The 19,001-nt window shown below is 43.4% G+C and overlaps 1 protein-coding gene across 4 annotated transcripts in view; it reads right to left on the minus strand.

Annotated features, from left to right (window-relative positions):
• TFAP2B (transcription factor AP-2 beta) overlaps positions 1 to 14,055 on the minus strand; it is a 33,375-nt gene extending 19,320 nt beyond the window's left edge. For 2 of the 4 annotated variants that reach the window (XM_027663460.1, XM_027663458.1), the window contains exons 1-3: positions 13,883 to 14,055; positions 8,366 to 8,824; positions 3,215 to 3,275 (exon numbers count right to left, since the gene is read on the minus strand). In XM_027663460.1, coding sequence (XP_027519261.1) covers positions 3,215 to 3,275; positions 8,366 to 8,824; positions 13,883 to 13,963 — 601 coding nt within the window. In that variant the 5' untranslated portion in view covers positions 13,964 to 14,055. Of the gene's footprint in view, positions 1 to 3,214; positions 3,276 to 8,365; positions 8,825 to 10,078; positions 10,106 to 13,882 lie in introns of all 4 variants that reach the window. The other 2 variants (XM_027663462.1, XM_027663461.1) reach the window with 2 other exon arrangements.
• Positions 14,056 to 19,001: the final 4,946 nt, after the last annotated feature.

Below are 19,001 nucleotides of genomic sequence, written 5' to 3' on the forward strand. Positions count from 1 at the left end.
CTCCATACGTGCAGCCGGTAAGCTCTGAAAGCTTAGTTATAACTGATATTAATGCTCTTGGTGATTATTATTATCATCTTGATGATTTATCTGGCTCCCTCCCTCCCACTTCCACCACCCAAATCTTAATGGAACTAGGAGTTAACGATGATTTTTTAATGTCTCGTTGCATTTTTAGGCTGTTAATGTACCACATCCTTCTCATTATTAGTTTATTGATTGTTCATTGACCAGCCCCCTTCAAATCGTATTAACCACCCTCTGCCAGTTTAGATTAGGGGAGTTTAAAAAGCACCTTTCATTATTTCCCCGCCACCACCATCACGACCACGGTGGAGTTCAGGCTTGGTAGCTTAATGCTCGCTCTAATGGGGCAGCTAAGAGACGAGGGGCCACGGTCCCTGCCTATTGCATTAATAGCTCAAAGGGGGCTAATACAGAAAATTAGCCTTAAACGAGCTCTGGAGATCTCCAAATGAAAGAGCCATTTATCACGCTGGCTACCTTCACTTCACTCGTTTGCTCTCTCTACTGGGAACAACTCATTTCCTCTTAACTAAATTACTTCAGAAATGTCAAGTAAGCTCAGATAGCAAACATAACAAGAGGCTGGGTATGTGTAATCTATTGTGGGGGATCGATACGTGAGATAAATCAATAGCCGTGTATGAATCCCTATATAATTTCCTTAATAATTTGGCAAAGCTTTTGCATAGACAGATAATTCCCTCTGCAGACCTGAAAGACCATGAACAGACACAGTCTGGGTGATATAATTAAGTTTAGACTCCAGGTCTCCATCATACTTCTCCCACCGCTTTGTAATTAAAGAATTTTAGGTACTAAACTAGGATTTGGTGAAGTAGACCCCCTCCAAGCCTCGACTGGCAAATATGTATCACGAGAATGTTCCACTGGACAAAAATCAGTCAATACCTTTCTGTCTCTATCTATCTATGCCATCTGCCTGCAATAACGACTCACAGAGTTTAAATAACTTATTCTTCCTTCAAAGTACATCCTCACAGCTACAAACTGCAGGGAACAAAGTGAAATTGATACTGAGCACTCTCTGTGTTGCTCTTTCTCTCGTCCTGATTAAATATTGACTGCCACAAGTGTGACCTGCTATTTATTACCCATTTCTCTTCCTCCACACCCAGGAAAATCGCTGGGTAAGAAAATACAATATTCCTTTATGCTGGGAAGTCTCTTAGAGCTCAGCATTACTTCTAAGGAAGAAAACGCTGCTGCAGTGACTTTTAAACAGTTGCAAACACATCTCAGGGTCTTTTTTAGTAACCTAATTTCCAAAGTGCATATGTCTCCTGCTCATCATGTGTAAACTCAGAGTATCTCTTCTTCTGGCTGCAAATAGGCACATGTAATCCCATATAGAAGAGACTGGGTCTCTTTAGGAGGCAGCTGCTCGACCTGGGGCCGTTGCAATGCCCACACATAAAAAGCACACCTAAATATATGCCTTACAAATATAAAAATCTATACCTGATCCATAGAATTATTGACATTCACATTCTAGTGCTACTCGCTCTCTAACTGTACCACCGAGCACACACGTGGAATGTCTCTGCTGTCCTCGTCAGCTGAAAGAGGGAGAGACACAGACGTGTGCGTGTTAAAAAAAAAAAAAAAAAAGAGTATTTTGAACTGTGTATTCTGTGAAAAACCAGCACGGAATAATATTGGGAAGGAGTCTCTCGTCCACAAATCAAGCACCAATTAATCAAATACACACAAGAGACAACAGCGTGTATGAGGTGTCAAGTGGGGGTGGGGAAGGGGGAGGAGAGCGAGGAAAAAAAAAAGGTTAAAAATGCAACGAGAAACCTTCAGGTTACAGACCCTGAGTAGATATCCCATTAAACATTCAAACTGAACCAAAACAGCAGAATTTTTTTTTTCCTTTTTAAGGGTAAGTAACTTTCTGTTTCTTTAAAAACAAAAACAACAAAAAAACCCCAAACAACTAACCAACCAACCAAAAAACCTTCGACTTTTCAACCAATAGTCATAAATGGTGCTGCCAAAGGGTCTTCAAGTTTTCATCTGTCCTCCCTCAAACAACTAGACCTTGATCATGTGTGTGAAAGAGAGACCGTACATGAAGGTTTAAATTAAAAAAAAAAAAAAAAAACAAACAAGCAAACAACAGCAAAACAAACCATAAATAAAAGGAAGAACCTCGTACTACCTTCAACACGTTTTAAACAAACATCCTCCGCGTTATTTTGCTTTACATCCTACGAGATCATCGCTATTAAACCATTTGTGAGCATTTGACAAATAACAAGGTCCTGGAGATAAGTGCTGCTGATAGTAAGCATAAGGGACAGCATTTCTAAGCCTCATCTCTGGTACTTAAAATTGAATCTAGAAATAGAAACTCCTTAGATAATTAAAGATAGCTTTCCCTCCATTTGCAGCGTGTGATCTGTTTAATGTCTATCAGCATAACACAACACTAATCGCCGAGCATCTTCCAGGGACTGTCAGAGAAATGTAAAAAAATTAAGCAGCTGCAATACGCCCAAAATGAGTTATTGTAATTACATTTAATTAGTTTAATTAGTTAATTATTTTGCTTACAGCTGTACAAGAGACTGCAAACATTTGTTAATATCACATTCCCTTTAACAGTATGGGGTGATTCTGCAGTTACACTAAATCATGGGCGCATATGTAGAAAGATGTAAAAAATGGGCATGGGGAAGGGGGGAACCTTGGAGGAAGGGGGAAGGGAGGAATCTTGGAGGAAGCAGGGAAGGGGGCCGGGGCTGCCTTTCCATGGGCATCTCTTTCTCTCCACATTTTATTCGCCTGTGAAATGCATTTAAGCCCCAAAGGGAATCAACCACCATCCTCTGTTAAAAGCCAAGGGGTTCCCACAGAAGACTCTCGAGGTGAGGGGGGGAAAGAGGAGAGGAGGGCCCATGGAAACTGCATTCGAGCATGGGGTGCTCCATTAGAGAGCATTTGTGTCACTAAACCCTTGGAAGGACGGGGGAGGTGGGGATATAAACTTTTCTGTTCACATATCTTATCCCCTCACTCTATCTGCTGATCCAATCAACTATTCATCTTGCTGGCATGTATTCCTGCTTCCCGGAGAAATTAATTGCCCCAAAGTCAAAATATATCATGAAGATATTGCTACACAGTAAAAGTTTGTCTAGCTTGTTGGAATAATCCATACCTTTTTTAATGACAGACTGGTCCAATAAGTTCATACCGCTGTTATTGGCATCTTCAACTGACTGTGGATATAAAAACATCACTATTCAAATTGACTGGATATTAAAGAATCGCGTACATAAATCATGTCATTCCAAACTGGAGTTCCTGTTATTTCCATTTATATTAATTCACTAGGGGAGGGGGGGATTTTTCTTTTACTATTATTATTGTTGTTATTATTATTTCCCCAAATCGAGAAGGAAATGAAATTCTTACAAATTATATAGTCTTCTAATAAAACAAAAAGAGGTGTGAAGCATATGGGGCCCAATAGTGGTTTTGTTATCTTATAAAACATAGATATCACATAGACTTCTTTGCATTCCATAAAGCTTTATATTTCTTCCTTTGGAAATGTGGCAATTTGGCAACATCTGCAAGATCTATTGCATGACATAAATGAACACGATTAAGGACAACTTAAATGCTCCCTCCCCTTTCCTTCCCCTCCTCCTTTTTCTTTTTGTTTTTTTTTGTTTGTTTGTTTGTTTGTTTAACCCTGCTACATCTTAATAATTCAAGGGCCATTTACTTTTTATATATCATAGTTTACATTATGGACTTTTAATTAAAGCCTGAGCCTTTCGAAGCACAGCGCAACGCCCACGTTGTACAGGGACGAGCAGAAAGAGATTTACAGCTCCCGAGGTTGCTTCCATGTCCTGAATTAGTGGGGACGGGAAGGGAGGAGCGGGAATATACATTATCAAAAGTATGCACCACCAAATTGATCGCCTAGGAAAAAAGGTCCCGATTTCAAAGCCGTGTTTTCACACTTTCCCCCTTCTTTTCAGCCCGCTGAGGAGCACACCTGTTATTACGGCATTAACTTCTTTGGCAGGGAAGAGAACAAAGACGGGCACAGAGGACACAGCAAATGTTGCGTTTCATTTCTCAGCACGAAAGTGGGATATGTATAAAAAAAACCCCAAACAAAACAACTAAAACTACGGCTGAATCTGCGTCCGGCAGAGTAAAATCATCTCCCAGAGAGACGACATGTCATAAGAGCAATCTATTGCAGAATTCCGACAGGTTCCATTTTGGGGTCGATTCTAGAGAAAGGAGGGACCTGTGGGTTTCTTGGCTTTATTATTTTATTTTTCTCATTGCTATTTAGGGTTTAGGGTTTTCAATGTTATCGTATGTTTGGGTTGTTGTCACATTTTTCCTTGATAAGGAAAACACCTTCACAGCAAAGCAATGATTTTCGTCACTATTATTTTAACTTTATCTTTGCTACACCGAGAGGCTGAGTTTATCCGGATCTAGCCCTTATCTCCATCTCTGTGCTCAGCGGAGACATTCCAGATGGAATATGATTTAGGAGAAAATTACATCTCCCCAAAACGTGACGGAACAATATTTTCTACGAGAGCTTTCCTTTCATTTTCCTTGAATACACCCTCCAACGAGCCTACACACACACGCAGAGGGTTGCCTTATGTGATGTGTTTGGGCATGGCTGTGTCTCTCTCTCATAATCAATAGGCTACATACCTAAAGGGCACAAAATAAAATTACAAAGTCTTCCCTCCTTTCCCTGAGCAGCTCCCGACGAGGGATGATGAGCAAATCCTGCAGCCTGCTGGATTGCAGCGTGGCGCACCTCGATGGCACAGAATTGGAGGTAAACATGAAACACCACCTTCCCTTTTATTTTTTTCCGTCTTTCCTCCTGATCTCACCCTATCTCTGGAGTCGATGGTTGTGCACACCCTTTATGCGTGTGCATGCACTCCGCTCGCTCCATCAGCAACGTGGGTTAGTTGTTGTAGTTAATGAGAAGACTCCTGTCTGATTTTCTATCTAATTACGCCCTCCTGCTGGGTTTTTGTACAGGATATTCGCTCAGCATGCTGGCAGTTAATAGTCACAGAGAGGATCGTAAAGATTTAATTAGGACTGCATGCGGAAACGTGGAAAAACAACTCAGACTTTTAATTACTAGACTTCTTTAGTTAAAAGTGATACCAGGGGTTACTTTATAAGAGACTTGGGTGTTTTGGTGCAACTTAACTTTCCTTGTCTCTAGCTGGCACGTAGTAGCAGCGTGAGTGAGGAGGAGGAGCGGAGGTGTGTGTGCAGGGAGGGGAAAGGTGATGAGTTTCCAGATGTACTTGGAAAATCTGGAGGGGAAGATTCCCTTCCCCTCCCTCCTCCAATAATCTGATAGCATGGACCTTCCTGAATACCATCTATAATCACATTATTCAACAGCTATGGACATATCTGAGAGAAAACCTGAAAAATCCAGCCTTTATTTTCCTTCAAAGAGTCTGAATATTTCCTTCATTGTATCTTTTACTACTATAACCCTACTTTTGCCCAGCCGATGGGGAGAAAAAAATATCTGGGGTTGTAATGATGGGGTTTTATTTTTTTTTTCAGAGTCCCTGTTAGATGATGCACATTTTTTTTAATAAGTAGGTCTTGGCTTCTCTGTTCCCTGTCTGAAGGCTGTAAATCGCAGACTGAAAATTCCTCTCGAAAGGGGCAGCAATAGCAATACAATATGTCCTGTTTACAATAACAGAGCGCTATCATGTTACAATCACTTAATTCTAGCCCTGGACAATGGCTCACACATGGCCTGGATTTGGTGTTTATAAAATAACCACTGTTTCTTTCTGTCACGCACTCTCTTTCTCTGTCTCCTCCTCAGCCCAGCCCATCCTCATGGCACATATTTGATAAGACATGCATAAGCTAAAGCAAAGAGAAACATCTTTATCCAACTGTATATCTAGATATCGGTTCAACTTTCTGGACTATTAAAAAAAATAATACTTGAAATCCTTCCTGGAAATTCTATCTAGTGATGGTGGATAATAAGTATATGTGGTCTAAATAAAAATCCCCGTAGCTAGAATGGATTCCTCGAATCTAGAATAAATCCATACTGAATATCAGGATGGAAAACTGCCCAACTTCATCTGTCACTAGTGGGGGGACAAGAATAGAAAATGCTGAGCGGTAGAAGCGAGTTCTGGGCTGCTTTCCCTCCTGACTGTGTTGACTTGCAGTTGGACACCTCTTCCTTCATGTGTTTCTCCCTGGGACACCCTCCTCCCCCCAACCTGAGACCAAACTTACAGAAATAAAGGGTCTGTTTAATTTCCTGCTGTCTCAGTACCCCAAAACAAGGACTCCAGCTCTGCTGGTCCACAGCTTCACCTGCCCCATTCTACCCCGATCCCACCCGATCCCACCCCCCCGGCCCGGCCAACCCGGGCGAGCAGGTCGGGGATGGCCGCGGGTCGTCACCGCTGCTCTCGGAGGCATCGAGGGGAGGCAATTGCCTCCAGTACTGTGCCCTGCCCGCAGAGGGATGTTTTATTGGAAAAGAGATGGAGAGCTGCTTCATTTGAGCTCCTCTTTCCCTGTTATTTCTGTTCTTTCTTTCCTTTTTTTCCTTCTTTTCGTCTGTCTCTCTTTCTTTCCATATCTTTTCCACTCCTTTCCCTCTCTCCTTCCTCTAGCTTTTCTTCTTTTTCTGCATTTTATCTTTTTCTTCTCTCTCTTTTACCTCTATCCTTTACCTTCCCTCTTTTCTGTTTTTCTCTTTTTTTTTTTTCCTCACAAAAGCACAACAATTACTGGCTTTTCTTCGGGGAAAGTGTAAATATCAAAGCACAAACAGCATTTAACACCTATCGGCTGCAGAGAGAAAGGAGAGCGATCTCCTTCCTGCACTCACAGAGGTAAAACTCGCTTAGACTTGCAGACCAGTTTGTCTGAGCCAGGAATGCGAGACGAGACTTGCACATCGCGCCCGTGGGGGTCAGGGGTTGTCCCCAGGTCTCAAAACCACCTTGGAAACCTGCAGGAACCAGCGACCCGATGGTCACTGAGCTCGGAGGCAGGAACAAATCCAAACGGCAAAACCTTTCTATTTCTAAAGCATCTCGACCCAGCAAAGATCGGGGATTTTCCCTTGAAGCCCTAAAACAAGCCAAGCCACAAGCCGAAGTAATACATCCCCTCCGCTTCCCTGCCGCTGATTCCTATAATGTTCAGCATATCCTTTTTCACGGCTACTTTTTTTTCTTCCCAAACTCCTCTTTTTTTCCTTTCTTTTTCCCTTTCTGTAACTTTGAAGTCCGTATTTCATCCAATGATTCTTTTCTTTATTTATTCCAAGACTACATACATGTGTCATATATACATATGTGTATATATATATATATATATATATAATATATATGATATAGAAATTCTGGGGGGGAAAAAAAAAAAAACAACTAAAAAGTGTGGAAGGGAACCCACAAAATCCCGATTAGTAAAGACTAATGCAGGACTTGGCCCCTGGAGGTTTCAGCCTCGGGCTCGGGGGTCCCCACGGGCTGTGCATGCCCAGCTCCAGCAAGGTGCAAACCAGCCCAGCACCGAAGCTGTTAAGGGCCTTCCTGTTTTTAGGAAATAACACGTGATGATGAGTTTCGCGTGGGATGGAAGAAAGCTGGGAAACACTGTGCTTTGAGCCCGGCGAAACTCCTTTGTTACCCAAAAGAGAGAATAAAACTATTTAAAATCAGTGCTACCTTACCAACCACACTTAAAAAAATAAGGAGGGAGTTGGGGGGATGGACACCGGACTTGTTTCTGATTACCAGTTATTGCTTTTGGTTTGGGTTTTGTTTATATTTTGCCTCCCTCCCGGACGAAAAATGTAGTAATTCGACAGTTTCATAAAAATCCCTGAACGGCAGGAAATTGGTTGGGGGGGGGGAAGGAGGGTGGAAGCTGAGATTGCATGGGAAATAACTGGAATTTGAAAAGCCAGGCTTGAACTCTGCCAGCTTTTGAAACACGTGGAATATTTGGAGCAGCATGTCCGCCTTCCCCCTGCACTCTGCTGGCTTGCCATGTAGGGGAGGGTTTATAAAGCCCAGCCTGTGCGTGACAGCAAGGAAATAAATTCTCTTATAAAAAAAAATATAGAAAAATAGAGGGAGAGGGAGGGGGAGTACCACAGTTATAATCCCAGAACGGAAAAAAAGAATGGCAACCCACAGCAATATCGCTGGAAATCCCTCACTGATCATTCCCAGCTCAGACATGGGGACTCCAGCTGCATTGCCCAGGAGAAAGGAACGCGGTGCCTTACCTGGACCTCCTCCATCCCTGGGTGTCCGATGCCATGCAGAGAAAGGCTGTCCCCCATGCCGGAGTCAAGGCCATGGTGAGCTGAGTGCAGGAGGACATCTGGCCTCCTTACTGAGTGGTAGTCCCGCCTGGGGTCCAGTCCCGAGAGCTGGGGCAGGGCGGCCCGAGGCTGTGGCAGCAGTGACCCGGTTTCTGATCCCACCTCTTGCCTCTGCCTCTGTCCCCAGGGGTGCTGCTGGGGCTGATGCAAGGGGTTTAGGGAGTAGGGGTCATTGACATGGGAGTAAGGGTCCTGGCTTTGGTGGTAAGGAAGAGGCTGGTAGGGGGGTGGGAAATAAGGCGGCTGGAAATCCGAGGATGGGGTGTGAGAGAGCGGAGGAGCGCTGGAGTAGGGTCCCTGCGAGACGGATCCCAGCTGGGACAGCCTGGAACTGTGGCTGGGCACTCCATCATGCCGGTCCTACAGGCGGAATGACATAAAAACAACGACAAAAAAAGAAGACCTTTAAAAAAAAAATAAAAGGAGCAAAACCCATCCCAAAATAAAATAAAATAAAACCGTAAACAGTTGGAAACTGGGATTCAGATGTACCCCCTTCCCCTGCCACAGATTAGAAATGTTACAGTGTTTCGTACCCACATTGTGTCTGTTCCCGGTAACCATCAAGAAGGGTGAAGGGGGCGGGGGGTGTGAGGGAGAATTGCTAAATGTCAAAATTAAAACTGTAGGACTAGTGCTCCATATGCATATATGATCTGTAATTTCAATCCAGCAATATAATTCTCCATCCACAGCCCCCCCAATCAAACCAAAGGTAAAAAAAAAAAAAATAAAAATAAAAAAATTAAGAGCCTCACACCACCCATCCATCCAAACAACCCACCCCTTCTTCTGCCTAAAGTTTCTAAACGTTTGTTTATTCCCATTGCTGAAGTCCTCAAAATCACCAACCCATTTTCACGTGGAAAAGCCCAAAAAGAAAGTTGCACTTCTCGGAGGACTCCGAGGTGAGAAGTTGCGCAAAAAAAGGACGTGGGGGAAAAAGAAAAAAAAAAGAAAAAAAAAAGAAACCCAAAATAAAACCCACGCGGGATCCTTGCTTAAAGAGAGTCTACTTCTTAAAAAACAAATTTAAAAAAATCAAACAAAATAAAAATGAAACATCGTCATTGAACAAATCCAGTCGCTATGATTTCTGCAGCAACTTCCAGTGTCTTTTGTTTCCTTTTCCAATATTGTATTCCGGAGTATGGGGTGGGGGTTAATTGTAATGAAAAGTCTTTGGGGTGTGTGGAGGGGACGGGGGGGGGGGGGGGGGGAATGTGTAGAGGCTTCAGAGAAAAGGTGGGAGAGGAGTTTTGTCCAACTCCCTCGCACTGAAGCTGCGAGGCTAAAGTAAACAACAAAAATATCTATTCCACAAAGTGTAGCTCAAACCCCCACAAGCAGTGGCACACATGGTTAAAAAAAAAAAAAAAAAAAAAAAAGAAAAAAAATTTTTTTTTCCCCCAACTCCCCCCCCAGACTCCCCTTGCTCAAATCGGGAACACACAATGCAAAAAGGGAGAAGCAGCTGCAAGCCTCCTCCAATTATTGTGCTAAATTACCAAGCCAAAGGCGTTTAAAAAGAGAGAGAGAGGGAGAGAGAGAGACAACAGATCGAGAGAGAGAGAGAGAACATGCAATTCTAGTACAACATGGATCCAAACTCACCATGGCGGAATAGGTGTGGACTAACATCTGGAAATAAAAAAAGTCTTGTAATAGCTAAAAATAAAATAATGGTGATAATACTAATAACTGGAGGGAAAAATATCAAGGAGATCTGCACAGGGACGTGTTGGACACAGGAGAACAGCTTGAGATATTTCGAAGTCTATCCATCAAAAAAAAAAAGAGGTAAAAAAAAAAAAAAAAAAAAAAAAAAAGACCAATGCCCCCAAAACCGAGCCTGGAAACCTCTATCTACATATATGATTTACCCCTCCCTCTCAGGTTTTTTTTCCTCCTTTTTTTTTTCTTTTTTTTTTTTTTCTTTTTTTTTTTTTTTTTGCCTTTGAGCTCCCAAATACAATCCTCTTCAACCCAAGGCTAGGCTCAGACTGCTCCTCTACCCCTTCCTCCCTTTCCTTCTCTACACCGCCTCATAATAATTGATATTCATGACTATTAATATTACACGACTACTTTAAAGGGAGAATGCAGGACCAAATGGAGCGTGAAGCTGGCAGCCAGCTCGAGAGCTCCCCTACTATTGTAAATGACGTTCATTCAGTGGAGAATTACTAGATGTAATCAGACGAGGGGGGCTGGCAGAGGCAGAGTTTGGGGAGAGGGAGAGGGAGAGGGGGGAAAAAGTTTAGCAAGGAAGAGGCAGAACTTCAATTAACTCGAGCGGAGGAAGATGCGGAAAGTAGACACTGCTGAGCTGGAGCAAGGAAGTGAGATGAAGCAATGCTAGAGGCGAAGAAGAAAAGCATATTCCCTTTTTTTTTTCTTTAAATATATATTTAATTATACATTCTTAATACGAGGAATTGATTGCCTTTGGTGCTTTTGTTCTTTTAGTTTGTTGTTGATTTGGTTTTTTTTAAACAAATAATGAAGAAAAAGAGGCTTTTTTAATCCTTTTTTTTCGTTGTTATTTTTAAAGAAATGGAAGAAGATCTGTGCAGTCACTGTAATAGATGCCTATTTACAGCGAAGATTAAGCCCTTCTGGTGCATGTTACAGATCGTATTTATTCGCAATAGGCAAATAAATACTTGAATCTACGTTGTTTGGCTCATTTTTTTTCCTGAATCCTATTTCTACAGTCCGATATGAAAAAAAAAAAAAGAATAAATGTACATAGATCTCCCGATTTTCACCCAAATGCAAAATGTATGGAGTGAATTTTAAAGGATAGTAAATTTATAGTTTTGAGGCAAAGCCAGGGGCGATATAAAACCTTTTTGATGTTGCAGGAACCCGTTCAACTGGACTGTCTGCCATTTCTGTTAAAGTTCAACTTACGTTCCTTCCTAAATAGACTCACACTTCCCAGAGCAGTCTCCCCCCCCCCCCCCCCGCACATACACGCACACACACACTTTTGTTTTAAGAACAGATTCATTTTAAGTGGCTGAGCCGCTTCTACCATCGTGTTGTTAATTATAAATCGGAAAGAAGAGAGGGAAATATTTTTTTAAGACAAATCTAGAGGGTTTCAGAGCTTAAAAAAAAAAATGCAGGTTTTTTTTTTTCTAATGCTGCACGTTACAAGATGCCTCGGAGCGCACCCCCAAGTTCGGGAATACCCAGCCCGCAGCCAAATCCCCCCTAACCGCTCCCCCAACTCCGCTTCTCTCCCACGGCAACCTACAAACACGAGTGTCCGTCAATTCATAGCGCTTTAAAAATCCCTCTGAAAAGGAGGGAGGAATAAAACCCCTCATCCCCGACCGCGGCAGCCGGGGAGGGGAGATGTTTTGTCGCCTGCTGCTGCGGGCAGAGACAATGGCCGGGCTGTGCCTGGGGATGGGGAGGGAAAAGCAGCGAGGGCTCCGCGGGGCTGGGGACACACGGGGACACACACACGGGGAGCGACACACACACTCACACACACACACACTCACACACACACTCTCTGTCTCACACACACACACACACACGTGCTCGTTCTGCGCTTGTTCTGCAGATGCCGGGTTTTGCCAAGGATAATTATCCTGACGGCAGCTTTTGGGAATGGAGACATTTCTCCCGTGTGGTTGCCGGATCCCCTCCCCGATTCCCTCCATCCCGTCCTTCCTCCGGCCGGGAACAGCCGGAGCTGTACCTTCCCCTCGATCTCTTTCTCCGCTTTTCCCAGGAGTTTCCCCTCTGTAAGTGCCGGAGGGGAGGGATTCGGGGACGGGGCGGCCCCGACGGCGCTTCCCTGGAGGGGCTGCGGCCGCTGCCCGGTACCTTGAGCCCTGTCCGGCCCCTACCCGGCCCCTGTCCGGTCCCCTGTCCGTCCCTTGCCCGGGACACGTCTCCTAGCCGGTCCCTGCCCAGTACCCAGCCCCGCGCTCAGTGTCCTGTGTCTGCTCGGTACCCAGTCCCTGCCGGGTCCCCCATACCTGTTCGATTCCCAGCCCCTGCCCAGCCCCTGCCCGGTTCCTGCCCAGCCCCTGCGCACTCCCTGGTCCTGCTCAGTGCCCAGTCCCTCCCTGGCCCCTATTTGGTCCCCGGTCCCTTCTCGATCCCCGGTCCCTTCTCGATCCCCGGTCCCTGATCGATCTCCAGCCCCTGCCCAGTCCCTGCCCAGTCCCTGCCCAGTCCCTACCCAGTCCCTGCCGGGTCCCTGCCGGGCCCCTGGTCCCTCCTCAGCGCCCAGTCCCTCCCCGGTCCTCGTCCGATCCCCAGTCCCTGCCCTGTCCCCGGCTCTTTCCCAGTTCCCGGTTCCTTCCCGGCCGCCTCCCCACGGAGCAACTCCCGCTCCGGAGCTGACGAATTGCTCCCTTCTGAAAATCACCCCCCCACCCCCCCCGAGATCGCCCAGCCAATGCCTTCCCCACAATTAAAAAAACAAAAATAATGAAAAAAATTATGATTTTGTGGAGCGCCATTCCTCACTTACATACACATATTTCCCCAACCCCTTTTCTTAGCAAAACCCGCACGTTGGTTTAACTTACAAGAAATACATTCCCGCAGCCCGTTTGGGAAAGATCCGGCTCAGGAAACCGTGAAAAATTAAGAAAGGTTTCGCGGTGTTTGAGTTGTGATTTTTAACCCCCTACCACCCTTGGTTTGCTTTTTGACCTCGAAAATAAGGTCTGAATAAAGCTCACAACTTTTCGTGCCCTCGGACTGTGCGGAGCTGCCTTTGACTGTATCGGTTCGGGTGTGTGTGCTCACATACGTGCTAGAATGTATGTGCCGCTTAATTAATGCGAGTATATGTATACATGCACATCTTATCTATTGCTATAGAGGCACAAAAAGTCGTAAAATACGTATCTGATTCTGAAAACAAGAAAAGGGAACAAAAAAAAAATAATCCACATTCAGGTTAAGCTTAGCTCGGAATTGCAAAATAAAAAAAAAAGAATGAAATGCATCCTGTCCCTGAATACCAGATTGTGTTTTTCTTCTATTTTCTTTTTTTTTTTTTCTCGATATTTGTCCATATTTAATCGAATTATATCTAATTAGAGGTCTAAACAATCAAACTCTTGCCTTTAAGTTGCCTCATTCCAATCCCCAGATCATTTCTTTGATGTTTTAAATCGCATCAAACAGCTTTTCCATGAAAAAAAAAAAAAAGTTTAAGACTCGGCATGCTGAATACAAATATGCAAATAAATAAGCATTTAAGCATTTACTCTTGGTTTCCCGTCTCTATGCTTGTGTGTGTTGGTGTATGTCTCTATTTCTGCCTAGATGCATATGTAGAGGTATATATGTACTATAAAGTCATGCCTGTATCTATATACTAGATGTATATTTAAATATACATATACTCTCTTACTTATATGCATATTATATACTCACCTCATAGATATCTTCATACTTGACATTTTCAACCAGTTTCCAGAGCATGATGGCAGGCTGTTCTCTAGGAGGTGAGTGCATTCATGTGAAGAGCAGATGTCTGGATTCTCAGTACTTCTCTGTCTGTAATGATCCATCTATAATTGGAAATGGGGGACAGACACCAAATCCGACGTTCCTCTTCCATCGCAACTTATATCTGTTGTCTGAAACAATAGGCTGCACAAGTCTACCTCAATGGGATAGTAAAAAACATTATCTGTTACATAGTTACATATAGCTACAGACATATATGTGACTAGATATAGACATATACACATATAGAGACTTATATGCAGCATATAAAATATATACATATACAGAGTTGCACATACACAGACTACACATGCATGCACATATACATGCATAAATCTCTGAACGGACAACTTTTTTCCACGTATAGACATATTAATTGCCACATTTATGTATGTAAATTATATATATTTTTGCACACGTAGGCACATGGATGCTACGCTTTATATATGCACATATGCACACAAACCTGGTCAGTTTATATAGGAGTGTGTTTAAATGCACATTTGTGTATCTAATTATACATTTACACATATATATGTTGATATAGAGGGACTAAATAAATGCATTATGTAGTGTATATATCTGCTATTTTAGTAGATGGATGGATAGATAGATAGATAGATAGACAGATAGATAGAGAGAGAGATAGAATGGAGAAATTAAATGAATATATTTTCGATCCTCCCTAGAATAAAATAAAGAATAATTTGCCTCTGCACTAAGTGATTCATCGTTTGCAACGAGATATTATGCTTTTCCCCCCATGCAATATGCTTTTATTTACATGTCCAGAAATTATCGTCTCATATGCAGTTAAACACCAAAACAGCGTCTCATCAAAGCACATTCAAGCAAATCTAAAAGGAGTAAATTTAGATCAGTGTTTTCCACTGGAAAGACTTCTACTTTTAGGTTTGGACTGTATATTTTATAACTTATAAATACTTTATATGGGGGGAAGAAAGGCGGGGGGGAAGGAGTTTAGTAAACCCTTCACTGCACGTATTTGAATAGCGATTACTACTTTCAGAAAACGATTAAAACCAGAGTTGGATTTGTGCATTTCCCGGACAGCCCTCGGTTTGGAAGGGGAGAGGAGGAGTTGGACCAGTTTTAACCTTTTTTTTTTTTTTTTTTTTTTTTTTTCCCCCAGGAGAACCTTCCTTCTCATTGTCCGATTTTTTTAACACGTTGAATGGCAAAGAGCCGGCACAGGCAGCAGAGCCCATCTCTGCCTTTGAAAGGAAACAATCGAGCTTTGCAGTGGGCTGGTGCACCAGGAGGGGGAAAAAACGGGGGAAAAAGGAGACACAGAGGTAGAGAGACAGAGAGAAAGAAGGTGTTTCTAAATTCAAGGTCCTATCTCTGGAAGTTTCAAGCCCTGCCTATAAGGTTCCTACAAATCTTTGTTATTCTGCATGGGATCCTATGGGAAAGTGCACAGTGTCCTTTGTACTTTCAAAGGTCCTACAGGTAAAGACGCTTTTATATATATATGTATAATCTCGGAAACGAAGAGAACTTTGTCAGGAGACACATTTGCTGGTGTGTGGTTGGCTGATGGGAAGGGTGGGCTTTGCTTTTTCTGTTCGCTTTGGCCTCAAATTAAGGCAGAAAGTATAAATTCATCTCTTTTCCCCTCAGCCTCTGCACCACCCCGCCACCCCTCCCCATTTCACCGTGTACATCTTCTTCTAAAACCTCAACCCACAAAAGGCAAGAGGCAAATAACAGCCAGATATTACAGCAGGAGATGGACAACGGTCTTGCTGGAAGTTCTTTAGGTAGATACGAGTTTTTTCTTAGCACAACCAGCGCTGCACTGAGGAGAAGGAGAAAGAGGGCACATCATTGGGTGGGTTGGACTGCTCATTTCAACTGAAGCAATAGAATAAAAAATGCTGAAAAAGGAGAAAGGATGTGTGCTGTTTGCATGCGGATGTGGGGAGATACCAAGGCAGACACCCTTATCCACCTATAGATCTGAATGACCCTCTTAGAAAAATGCCAAGCTCATAAAAGGACAGTTTGCCATCACTTTTGTTAAAGTCTTTGAGTCATGAAGGCTGGCACAGGGCAGAGTGAATGTGCTTCGTGACGGCTAATGCTTTACAATTTCGTGGCACCCTGAATTAAATATGCTCTGAGTGCTGGGGGAGGGGAGAGGAGAGGAGTGGAAAAAAAAAAAAAAGAAGTTAAAATAGACTTGACGTCCACTGTCTCTTTGCAAACAGATTGGTATAGACAGTAAATTCTGACTTTCAAACCCCACTATTATTACATTTCTTTTGCATTTGCAAAACACGACTAACGAACAAGAGATCATTTAGAAAATCAAACTGAACAAAGGTTCTTCGCAATTTTTTCTCGCTTGTTTTGTACCCCTCACCCCCGCAGCTGCCTCCAATCTAATTCAGCAATTCCCAACAGCGACACTCGCACCGGTTTATACCTCAAATGTGCAACGAGCGCTGAGTCCAAGAGGCGACACACGTATTCAGAACTGACCATTATAACCTATATTTCCAAAACTAGCAAAATAAAAGGTGAAAACCAGCCGTTTTCCGGCAGTTTGGGGAGTGTTTTTCTAACCTCTTCCAAGGAAAACCCCGGTTTTTTCAGCGGTGAGCTGAGCAGGGGCACTGCAGCCTCAGCTTGGCAGCTGCGATGGTAAAGGAATATTTTATACTTTTTTTTTTTTTTTTTTTTAAAGATACCATTACATCTGGCCCTGCCCATGCCGGAGGAAGCCCCCCCAGCCCCCCGCACCGTTCCAGCTCTGGTGATGCGGGCGATGGCCCCACGGGAGCCGGGAGCGCCGGAGCGCGATGAGCGGGACAGCGGCGCCCTCTGATGGGGACTCCCTTCCCGCAGCAGCTGCTCCCGAAATCCACTGCACCTCCGGCCCTTATAGCATGGAATGGTTTGAGTAAGAAGGGACCTTAAATATCATCTGGTTCCAACCTCCCTTCCACGGGCAGAGACACCCTCCACTAGCCCAGGGTGCTCCAAACCCCGTCCAACGTGGCCTTGGACACTTCCAGGTATGGGACAGCCACAGCTTCTCTGGGAAACCTGTGTCAGAGTGTCACCACCCTCACAGGGAAGAATTTCTTCCTAATATCTCATCTAAACATGCCCTCTTTCAGTGTAAAGCCATTCCCCCTTGTCCCATCGTGCCATACCCTTGTCCAAAGTCCCTCTCCAGCTCTCTTAGAGCCCCCTTAGGCACTGGAAGGGGCTTTAGGGTCTCCTTGGAGCCTTCTCGTCTCTAGGCTGAACAACCCCAATTGTCTCAACCTGTCTCCAGAGCAGTGTCTCCATCCCTCTGAGCATCTTTGTGGACTCCTCTGGACTGATCCAAGAGATCCACATCCATAACTGGGATTTTCCAATTTCTGCTGGAAATGATGTTGTTATGAGAGTTTCCCCCATAAGGATGAAATTACAATTTCTTACTTATACTGATTTTTAATTAACAGGTCACTCAGTGTTTGAATCTCTACCTTATAATTAGAATGAAACTTTCATACCTCACTGTTAAATACATTCAATATTACTCACCGTAGGATGGTTAGAATACAGATTAGGTCAAATATCCCAATCATCCCAATGAGATAACTGTTGATAGCTTGGGGAGGGAGAGGACTCAAACACTGCAATAATGTAATGGCCACTTTGGTGAGAAGTTGAAAAAAAATCTGATTTTAGTGAACAAGTTATGCTGCCCTCATTTCATATCCTGTTTCCAAGATTATTGTTTTGGTTGATTTATTTTTTTTTCTTTTTTTTAACTTTTCCTGTCCTTAGTCAAGGTTCTGTTTCAGAAATGGACTTTCAGTCCTGGTCTGCCTTTTAAATCCAGCCTGGATCTCTATAAATAAAAATCTATCTCCCTCAGTATCCAGCTCCCAGCACATCTATGTTGTTGGCTGGAATTTAAAACAAATCCGTTTATCCCAGCGCCCTCTGCTGCTCGCTGCTCTCATGTAAAGACAGGTTTCCGAGGTCTAGCAAAAGCCTTCAAACTCTCTCTTCCCCCTCCTCGACAATTTTCTTCCACATGTTCTCACGTGTATTTCAGAATTCAGTATGTTTTATTAAAAAGCTTTGCAATTTAATTCACGGGGGGAAATCACATAACATTGCAGGTACCTCAAAATGTAGCTTAAAATTTACTGCCTGCTTATTGATGGATTTACAAAATCATTGCTTTGGTGACCGTTTTATACCTTTTTTTTTTTTTTTATGAATAATACCAAGACTCTTCTCTTTAAAATCCAACTTCCTATATTGTTTTTTGGTAAATTAAGTTTCCCTATCACCTCTGCAGATATAATAGGGGTTTTTCATAGAATCATACAATTGCAGGATCATAGAATAATTTGAATTGAAGAGGACATTAAGGTCATCTACTTCAACCTCCTTCAACGAGACAAGGGAAACTTTCAACCAGATGAGATTGCTCAAAGCCCCATCCAACCTGACCTCAAAGGTTTCCAGGAAAGGGATACCTGCGACCTCTCTGGGTAACCTGTGCCCAGTGTTTCACCATCCTCATTGTAAAATTCCTTCCTTATATGTAGTCTGAACCTAAGCTTTTTTTTTGGTTTATAACCATGAATCTTTGTTCTGTCATTACCAGTCTCTGCTAAAAATTCTACCCCCATCATATGACATTTTCCCAAACCCACCAGTGCTCATTCTTCGATGAGGAGCATCACCAAACCCAGCAGCGAGAAAGATATCAGGAAAAGCTTTTAGCAAGTCAGGAAAGCTCAGCCACATGTGTTGAGCCCCTGTGGACAGGTCCAAACAGTTTGCCACATTTAACAACCCCAGCTCCCTCAGCTGCTCCTCATAGGACTAGTTCTCTAGGCCCTTCACCAGCTTTATTGCCCTTCCCTGGACACACTCCAGAACCTCCTTGTGGTGAGGGGCTCAAAACTGAACACACTGATTTGTCTAACCATGATAAAAAATCAGCTCAAATGCCACTCGATTATCTCCAGTATTCTCCAGGTTTTGACAGCAGGAATCCCTC

The sequence above is a fragment of the Corapipo altera genome, unplaced genomic scaffold, assembly GCF_003945725.1.
Source record: "Corapipo altera isolate COAL_440 unplaced genomic scaffold, ASM394572v1 116, whole genome shotgun sequence".
NCBI classification, from domain to species: domain Eukaryota; kingdom Metazoa; phylum Chordata; class Aves; order Passeriformes; family Pipridae; genus Corapipo; species Corapipo altera.